The sequence below is a fragment of the Diadema setosum genome, chromosome 6, assembly GCF_964275005.1.
Source record: "Diadema setosum chromosome 6, eeDiaSeto1, whole genome shotgun sequence".
In the NCBI taxonomy this organism is placed as follows: Eukaryota; Metazoa; Echinodermata; class Echinoidea; order Diadematoida; family Diadematidae; genus Diadema; species Diadema setosum.
Window position 1 is genome coordinate 42452326 of NC_092690.1, and position 10840 is coordinate 42463165.

At 36.4% G+C, this 10840-nt stretch overlaps 1 protein-coding gene across 1 annotated transcript in view; it reads right to left on the minus strand.

The window, feature by feature from the left end:
* LOC140229847 (uncharacterized) overlaps positions 1-10141 on the minus strand; it is a 37634-nt gene extending 27493 nt beyond the window's left edge. Inside the window, exons 1-2 of the mRNA XM_072310070.1 lie at positions 10037-10141; positions 3190-3372 (exon numbers count right to left, since the gene is read on the minus strand). Of these exons, the coding sequence (XP_072166171.1) occupies positions 3190-3372; positions 10037-10141 (288 nt within the window). The remainder of the gene's footprint in view (positions 1-3189; positions 3373-10036) is intronic.
* Positions 10142-10840: the final 699 nt, after the last annotated feature.

A 10840-nucleotide genomic window follows, 5' to 3' on the forward strand; every position in this document is an offset into this window, starting at 1 on the left:
ATATCTTTTTTTGAGCACACTCCTTTATAGGTTCTTTATATTGATATACAATGTTTGTTGATCACTTTTTTTATGTGCCTCGAGCCGGTAAAATTATCTTCTTGCTGCCTTCTTTTCATTAAATCGAGTTTACAGTTCATAACTTTCTGAGTGTTAGGCAAATATTAGAGCCTTCATCCAGAGGTGCTTCTGAATTTTTTAGGTGATCCGAGTATCCTCTCGGATCATCTTCTGTATCTTTACTGATTTTTGTTCCTTTTCTTTCCCTTCTTCTTTTTCTTTTTCCTCAAAAGTTGTGTAGAGGTTAGCTCAGAAAGACCTCTGCCTATCAATTTCAAAATTATACCATAAATGTATCGTGTCCCAAAGATGACAGATCTAGTAAAATCAGTGTCATCAGTCGACAGTAACGTCACTATGACGTCATTATATGAAAACATATTTTCATTTATATCTCATTAATGGAATGAAATTTTTCAATGAAATTTACGTCACTTATAGTTCAAGTCAAGCTTATTCTACACACATTCTCAAAATTGTTATATACCCTTAAATCGTGCGCGTACGCGCGCGTTGAAATATTTACATGCTGCAATCGAGCTTATTATTATTTTTTTTTTTTTTTTGCACACGTTTCAGACCATTTGGAGAATTTGTCTTGAAAAATAAAAAAAAAATGGACGGGTGCATACTCTCTAAAAAAATCGAGTGGAGATTTTCACTCTTGAAGGAATGAATACAAAAAAGAGTGAATTTAGAGTAAAATTGAAGTGAATTTTGAATGAAAATATTCCTTTTCTCTCATTTTAGAGTGACCTCAGGGATCACGCGAAGATTTTGGAGTGATCCACGACGTCACTCTAAAACGAGTGAAAATGAACGTTTTCACTCGAAATTCACTCCAATTTCACTCAAAATTCATCCTTTTTTGTATTCACTCCTCCAAGAGTGAAAATTTTCTATTGATTATTTTAGAGAGTACGCGCTCGCGCATATACGCATGCACAGCTAAAACGCAATAGAAATGTCCCGTTTTTTTTTTCACTTTGATCGGATGTCTGAAATGTCAAGGAATATCTTTTGCAAGTTTCAAGTCAGTCCAACTCAATATGACGTCATACAGGCCCGTCAAAGTTGAAATTCCGCGCGCGCGTCTGTGGCGATATACAGTGCAACTATGCAAAAAAAAACCCGCCAATTTTAAATCCGATTTTACTCGTCAGGATGGACGGTGACCCCCCCCCCCCGGTTTTTTCTTTACATATTCTTAAAGCTGATGAGTTGTACATGTCATTTCATGGGTTGGCGATGCTAAAAAAAGTGATTAAAAGATATCCAATTCCCTAATAAAATAACACAGTAAATTTTCGAAATTACGTCATCAAATTTCAGGTTTACTCGAGCGTATCTCACTTATCCTTTGCCGATTTTCACCCAGATTTCAGTATGTTGTAGCTTATCAAATGTTCCTTCATAGTTTTATAACAATTTTTTGATTGGATGATTCCATCACCTTGTAAAAATGGATTAAATATAATCTTGTCAAATTTGACCAGTTTACGTGTTATGTCTATGGGAGTGCAGTTTTTCTGGAAATGAAAATTGACATGACTATCTTTATCGGGCACTAGCTCACTTATGAATTTCTCCGAGATATTTATATGTTGTAGTTGAGACTTTTGGCTATAGTAAATGTGCCCTCCCTTTTATTATTTGACGTCGGCATCACGTCGAAAAACTTTGTTAAAATTGGCACTTGGCGTCATTTTGCTTAATGCCCAGCACATGTGGAGGATGAAATAGGTCGGTATAGCGCATCCGACTCGTAATCCTAAAGTCTCCGGTTCGAGGATCACCCCTACCAATATTTTTTAACACTTGCTATTTTTTTTTTCTTAAGTTAGCCTTATTCATCCTTCCTAACTTTATCCTTTTGTTCCATGCTTCTCCTTCTAATTTCTATAAAATAACTTATTTTTTCTTTATTTTTCTTTCTTTCTTCTACTTTCTGTGCAATAATTCAGCAACAACACCCGTCCGGCTATCAACCCCATATTTTGCACGTGTTTAGTTCATGTCACGTACATTGTTTCATAAAATACAACTACTTGATGGGACACCATCTTGGGTATGTAAATTAGGGTCAAAGGTCATAAATGTTTCATTCTGTATCTTGGTGAATACACGTCCTATCTTTCCAACATTTTACACACGCAAAGACCATGTTACAAGACTCATTATACAAAATAACCGCTGTTTGCTCAGATGCAATCTTGAGTGTGCAAAGTGGGACCATAGGTCATATGTACTCTTGTATGTATTTTTTTTTCTGTATCTTCATTAGTGTATACGGAATTCGGTAACAAGATGGCAGCTCTGACTCCCTTTTCTAAATGAAAATCTAAACATCGCAAGGCCAATGTCCCCTCAACACAAATTATACCGGTATGGTCATGCCAATTGGGGTCAGGACTCAAATAATTGATTTCCGAATAGATCGGATCACCTAATATATATATATATATATATTTTATTCACGTTCCATATTCCACATTTCGTACAAGTTTTATATTCCACTTGATTTGAAGCAGAAATGTTTTTCACACAATGGTCAGTTTGAACCAATAATGCACAAATATATAAGGACATATAATTAACGTGTAATATGAGGAACCCACTAAAAAGCAAAGCTTGTAGGATGTGGGTTCCAAAAATATAACATAGGGTTTTAGTACAGTATATCAAAGTCAGAAGTGACGTAACATGCAACATTCAAAATATCGAGAATATTACAATGTTTACGGGATGTACAAAGTATAGTATATAATGTTTTATGACTAATATGACTAATATGTCAGTGTTGACAAATTGTACCTCTAGTCATACATTTTTGTTCTTCAATCATTTCTTACTCTTGATTTTTCTTCCCTTGAGATGATAGAAACAGGAACTCATGCTTTTGTGAAACCAGTGCTGCATTCGAATCAATAAATGAACAAAAATGAATGGTTACAACGCCATCTGGAGGTTGATATGCTAAGAACTCATAAATATTACCTCAGACATTGAGCGACAAGTGAGGTTTCGTTCTCGAATGTGATGATTCGCATTATAAGAGGGAATAATAATTTATAATGGACATCAATCTATAATTATAGTCGCATTTGTACAAGGTGAACGATGACATACCTGGCAGGATTGCGCCATTTCAGCTGCTGTTGACAAGAAACCATTGGGCAAGTTGTGACATTTCACATGAAAGGTCGAAAGATGTGGCATAGTACAAACCCAACGCGCCAAATCTTCTCCCATCGAGGACTGATATTGAAAATTGTCATTCCAGTAGCCAATGGACAACGTTAGATTTTGTATCTGAAGGAAAAAAACAAACACAAACCGATTAGATAATAGACAAAAAAAAATATGGGAGACAGATATATCTTTTTTCCATATCACATGATTTCACATATAGGTTTTCAGTACACATTTACAATATGAAAGGGAAATTTAACATATTTGGCTGAAAAAAAAAATGAATGGCACCTTTGAAAACATTATTTTAAGGTAATTCATCTATTAAAAGAAAGAGGACGTTTTACAATGCAGTAGCTGAAAAGAAGATTTTTGCCGTTTTGTGTATACGTTCATAATAGAGGAAAGTGTGCCATGTAGACATTGCACACTTGTAAGCATATTCGTTTCAACTGTCCCAGCCCGATGATTATATCGTAATCATGGCTGTCACAATACAAGATCAAATTTCAGTAATGCATTTTATAAAAGGATATGAAAACGAATTATCAAGATTTACCGTATGCGCACGCAATCACAATTGCAAATGAATGAAGAATGATAAGAAAAGGGTTACGGTTAGTGAACTTAGCAAAGAAACGAGGTAGTCTTGTTGCAAGTTATATATATAATGCATATGTGACCCGCTACAACAAAATGATCCTAAAGTCGGGCGAGGTCGATTATTTGAAAATTGCATGACACAATTCCCTAATCTTTGTGATTTAAATTGATATATAACACATCTTATAAAAATAATCGGCTGTGGAGATATCGATGTTTAAAAAAGAGCATGTCGAGACGTCTAGGAAATCACTGTTTCGAGAAAAGCGCCCTAAAAGTTCTCCTTGCGACGCAATCACGATCAAGGGACACGCAAGTCAGTATTCACCTCCGGACAATAGAAGGTAAGCCCTAGCAACCCCCGAAATGTTCATTCAAACACAGCGTCGACGGTCTCCTCACCAACCAATCAGTGACCAGGAGACCAGGAGAAGTGGCTGGGCATAGCGCACCCCGCCAGCACGCACCAGTCGACTGGGCAGTGTGCGAGCTTCACGCTTCGGTTAGCGGCAAGCAGCATACTGACCAATGACATCACTCTGGTCGTTGTTAGGGGCGGAGCCTATGTGTGGCGCTCAATCCAAATGTTCGAACCAGTTTCTGCTTCGTTGAAAAGCCAAAAACACATGGCCAAGAAAAACGCTATTTTTTTAATCTTTCCTTCCGTCATTTTGCTTCAAAATTTCGACAGATGATAGAAGACATGTCAGACTCTAATAATATGTCAAATTCAGAAAATCGTAAGTTTTGATCAATTTCGATGCTCTGACTTCAAACTCGATTTTCACGGCTTCGACCGTGCGCGACTTTAGGACCATTTTGTTGTAGCGGGTCACACACACATATATATATATATATATATATATATATATATATATATATATTTATATATATATACATATATATATATATATATATATATATATATATATATATATATTTGTGACCCGCTACAACAAAACTATCCGAAAGTCGGGGGAGGACAGTTTTCAGACATTGCCAAGCTATTACTCCCGTACTCTTCTACTTTAATTTAATGTATAGCACAACTCATAAAAGTACTCGGTTGCGGAGATATCGATGACTTTGTCAGCGCATGTCAAGTGCTGAGGAAATCAGAGCTTCGAGAAAAACGCCTTCAAAGTTGTCCTTCCGACGCTGATGGTCATGGGAAGGAATGACAGTTTTCACCACCTGACAATAGAAGGCATTCTCCTATAGCGACCTCCGCCATGTTCAGTCAAATTTAGCGCCAGCGGGCTACGCACGACCAATCGGTAATCAGGATGCCACGCACTGACCAATAAGATCACTCCCTCGTTGCTAGGGGCGGAGTCTAGCTGCGGCGCTAAATCCAAATCTTCGGACACGTTTCTCTTACATTGAAAGTCGGAAAATCATGGCCCAGAAAAACGCTAATTTCTTGCCTTTCCTTTGATTATTCAGCTTCGAAATTTCGGCAGATGATGGACAAAACATTAGACTACGAAATTATGCCGAAAACAGAAATCCGATTGTATTGACCAATTTTGATGATGTGACTTCAAACTCGATGTACAATTGAGCCAAAACAAGGCAAAATTTAAAAAGTAGGAAATTCTCCAAATTATTCATTTTACCTGAAAGAGTATAACTCAAGCTTTAATATGAACCCAATTATACTAGGATTTTCCCAGAGGAACAAGTTTTTATTCACCGCTGAAGTTTACCATGTCCAGAGCAGCGAACGTCCGTGAGGAATAGTACAGCACATACACTTGAATACCATTTAACATAGTTTGCAAAGATCTGATTCAGTTCAAAATCCTAACAAAATATCTTAAGGGACATGTGTTCGTGCTAGAAGAATATTAAGCTTGTACTCTTAACCTGTACGTAATGGTAGACAACTGATGATTTAACTAAATTCGTCGTTTCTGTTGAAATATTGCTCTTCCGCTAAACACTTTCTCCACTTTACGCGCATTTTACAGAAACTCAATATTTTGACCTCTTATTTCACTATCCCATACTTCAATCCCCACTCCCAAATAATAACATACCTTTTTAAGATGTATCTGATCTAGGCAGTCTCTATAACCCAACGTACATAGCATAGTTTTCAACACGGAGGTTCGCATGTAGCTCACGGACGTTCGGAACAAACAAGATGCAGCTCTCTAGAGTTGGAAACGCATTCTACTCACAACAAACAGCAATTTCATGTCGAGAACAAACTCCTCTGCAAAATCCTGAACAGATATTACCAATACTCAATCATATAAGCTTGTTTATCTTCTCATACTGAGGAATCAAAGGAAACAATTTTTCCATCTCTCGTAAATGAACGTACAAAAGTACGTGTAATCTCAGTGACGTAGTCCATCCTTGAGAACGAATATATTTATCAAAATTTCGTTATCATGAAGTAAAGATTCAGGTCCTAAATTTGTTATCTAAAGTCTACAATGCAAAATTTGCTTATAACGAACATGGTCACAGCTAAAATTATGACAAAGAATTAACATAGAACGACAACAGAAATGTGCTCCGTTATAGAAATACGAAGTTTAGCTGGAGAGAGCAAACGAATACGTTGGGAAGAAATCCCTCTATGTTTGCTCCTTGTGTTACACACAGTTACCGAGGAGAATTCGTATTATTATATTAGTCAGAAATTATAATAGGTTCGATACTGCGAAGTTTCGTCATAACAAGACACAATAAGTCCATATTACTTGGATGGATGTTTGTGACTTCGATATTATACAATATGGTTTGTTATAACAAACATTTTGTAGCGCGTCCTTTCGGAGGCTCGTTATTCATGCAGTTTGTCAATACGAAAATTGATAGAGTTCGTATAATTATGAAGCTTTTTTATTCGGTAAATGATAGGAATCTCCGAAGGTTAATCGAAAGGTTTATTAATTGGAACATGAAAAATCATGTTCGCTTATCCAAATGTGGAGAAACAAGTTAACAACTAAAATCCTCCAAATTTCAAAACCTCATAATAACCGTTTTCACCTAAACGAATATCAGGCCCTTTCCACTTTTAGAAGAACGGACGTAAAATAATGATCCTTAGTATTTATCTCTCGGACTAACAAACTTTCGGAATAAGAAAATTTTTGATAACAAACCTCCTTAATTAACTACAAACTTTTTGTTTTCATTTTCGGAATAACAAACCTTTGGACATCGGAGTAACGAATCTTAGGAAGAGCGAACGTATCAAAGTGCAACCTTAAACCTATTCTTAATCATTACTTTTTTTAACATGTGTTTTCAAAGTAAGCACAAAAGCACAAACAAATTGACGATCTCTCTGTCTCTTAAATGTAAAATGAAAAAAAAAATCTTGGAAAGAATTACAAATGAACATTGCTTTTCATTGATGAGTATAAAACAACACCATGTGATGATAAGCGGAGGATTTGTTTGTTTTCATCAAACAATAATTGCATACTGCATTATTTTTGTTCGCTTGTGACGGCATTTCGATGAATAAAAAAAACATAAACAAACAAACAAAAACTTCCCCAGAGGTGGTACAACGGGAGTGCACTGGCAATTCTTTTTTCTGTGTGTTGGAGCTCGATCCCTTCTCTGTTTCTCAGTCATTTTTATTCAACTGCTTCCACGTCCTTTTTAAACTTTTCCATTTTTTATTCAACACATGCCCATTACAGACTTCTTCCGTCATTATCCTGCATGTGATTACGTAGCACTTTTCGGATTTGTTTTGGTTTGTTTTGCTTTGTTTCTGTTTTCTGTTTGGTCGCAGCATGTCCAGGCTATTGAGGGAATGAGAGAAAAATCGTCATGAAGAGAAAAATAAGAATGAATTAAGGCATTTAATATCATGACAATTACAGCGAACGTCCGTTATGGAGGCCCAAACTGGATGTGTTCTGTTTGAGACGGCAGCTACCATACTCAAAAGATAAACACTTGGCGCACCTGTCACTAAAAAGTGGCACTGATCCTCTTTCTCTCACTGTGTAATCCATTGACTTATTCTACCAACGAACATCCGTGACCAAAACGTTTTCCTTTTGTTATTACAAGTAAATTGGGTGTTGAACATTATTCACTTTTGGGTATGAGCGGCTCGGTGATTTGGTAATATTTTCAACTAACATTAACTTTATGTGCAGTGATATATTTGTAATTATCAGCAATTTCCTTTCTCGGACAGAACGTCCGTGAGAGAAACTTTCAGAACCTGTAACAGTACAAATTGTCTCCAGATCCTCATTAGAAAGAAATTTAAATGCACAGAAATTACAGATTACGCAAAATTCCATTTCCCTATAACTTTGTTTTCAGTGTTTAGCTGTTTTTGAATAATTAGAGGGAAAACAAGCGTAAAATTATGAGTAAATTTTCAACTGTTTCTTCATCATGATCACATAACGCCTTAAAAATTCTGAAACTACTGCTCTAAACTCATTATTTATTTTGTAAAACTTTATTTGTGGCTATTAGAGCTAAAAGTTTTAAAGAATACAGGACACTTTCGGGACAAGTTATCCCTATCGAAGGGATTGCATACGTCACGGACGTTCGCTGGAATTGTCACGGACGTTCGTTCTACAGATAGGGTCATGTTCCCGGACGGATAACTAATCGGCAGAGAGTACCTAGCTTTCCTAACTCTTTCAAAAATTTGAAAAGGTATTGTCAATGCAAGTTATAAGAAATTTGACATCCTTACAACATATGTATTGCTCAGAGGGGATCACGAGGTGAATTTTCAGAGAAAATATTAATTATTTGCTTGGTTTTCGGTGAATTGCAAGGTCCAAAAACTGCGGACAAGCCTCAGTCCGCTCCAAAAATAACATACAGCTCCTCGGCTAGAGAGCCAAAGGTAAAATGCACCTTCGTCATCAAAGCAAGATGGTGTCCCACTCGAAAACGTTTTAATCATCACGGACGTTCTTTTTTTCTCGGAGGTTCGTCTAGAAATATAATTTCGGTTCCTATTTGACAAAGGATGGACAGAAACTCAAAACAAACATATTATCGTGTGGCTAGATCTTAGTTGATTACGACTCAGAACAATATCACCAATAGCGTTTAATGGGATACGATCTTTATTAGAAAATAGCGGAAGCACGTCCGTGACGAAAACTGAGTTTAATTTTGCATAAAAGAGTATTACGTCCCATGTACAGCCAGCAGACGTACAATTTTTGCAGGATATGTTCATTAGGTGGAACACCAAATTTTCGTATACATTACAGTTGGGACAACAAAGTAGAATTTGCAGCAGCGATAGAAATAAAAGCACCACGGACGTTCGTCTGTTTAGGACTTTGATATTTCAATTGTTCTTTGTGATTTTATACGTGCTCATAAAGTTCTTATAATTTTGTGGTTCATACCCATGATATGTCAGATCCAGAACATGGTCAGATATTAGATGCCACGTACGCTTAAAAATGCATATCATTAGTTTGAAAAACAAAAATTATTGTGAAAATAGCGTTTTTACCGTATTTTTACGCTTTAAGTCCTTGTCAAATGAAAAATGTCAGGCAAAAGTCAACCAAACCATATATTTCCTGAAAGGAAATTTACCAATCTTTGAGATGACATGAAAAAATCTGGTTTCTTAGATCATCCTGGCGTGTTCTAAGGGAAAGAATGTCATAAGGTGCGAAAATTGGCAATTGTACATGGTTCAAAATTCTCGCCCATATATATATATATATATATATATATATATATATATATATATTTTCTTTTTCAGAATCTTGGTGAAATAAAAAAAAAAATCAACAAATAAACAAAATGCTGCCAGCCATGGATATTAGGTTAAGGGCATACTCTCAGAAAAAGACCCCACACGTAAATACAAATGACGTATATGTCAACCCAACTGACCCTTCCTAATCTGTCTAAATAATGGAAACAAACTACGCATGCACACTGGTAGAGATAACTTGGAAAAAGTGCAATTTGTCACTGTTGTCTTTAACGCCCATGAGCTCAGTCATGTGTGGCATTTGTCAACATGATTAGGTATCAATGAAAAGAAGCAGAGTTCTTCGTTCCTCACAACCAACTTTGCACTCTCCAGAGTTATTAGTTTTGAAATGGTAGCCCTCTAAAGTTGGATTGCCTTTTTTTTATATACACTCTGTATAGTAATGCTCGCTGGCTATAGAACTATTTCTGAAGATTTTACCTGACAGGTCGAAGCCTTGTCTGCAACGATCTTGTAGAAGTCCATTTGAAATTTTGAGGCAAAAGAATCCATTGTTACTTCGCGCAACACAGAGCTGGAGCACATTCCCTCCGCCAAGTCAAGTAACAGGTGGGTTCTTCGGCAGTTGAAACGGTCAATATGTAACGATCGCTTATGGGAAGAAACATCAACAGATTGAACAATAATTGTTATCAAATGTGGAATACTAAAATTCCAAACGCAGTCATTTTTTGAGGAGGAAGAACGATATTTCATTATATTCTTCTACATTAGCCAGGGCTAAAATTTTGCATATGACTTTATGAACATAATATGTCACCCTGCATCACAAAACAAACAAAAAGGCTCAAGAAGTGGATTTTTTTCGTTTACGGCAGCTAAAAAAAAAAAAAAAAAAAAAAAACATACTCGAAGCTTTAAAATGTTGTATAGCTCAATTGCAATGGATTCCCCTAACATACCTAAACATTGGACAGAGAGCACACAATCTGGAAAAGGGCTTACTTCGTTCCTTCGGGTGTTCGCGTTACCCGACATTTCGTAGATTAGGTGCCCTAATCTACGAAGGGTCGGGTAAGGATGGGTAAAATAATCACAATTTAATACAGATAATCCTTGACATAAGGCTGATCGTTTAACGCGACTATACGTAAAAAAGTGTTATTCAAGTGACGAAGTATCGGGTGAATCAGGGACGGCGAAACCAGTGAATAAATCAAAGCAAAAGACATTGAAACAGGCCACAAAATAGCACAAAAATGGCAATAACAAATAAAAGAGCAT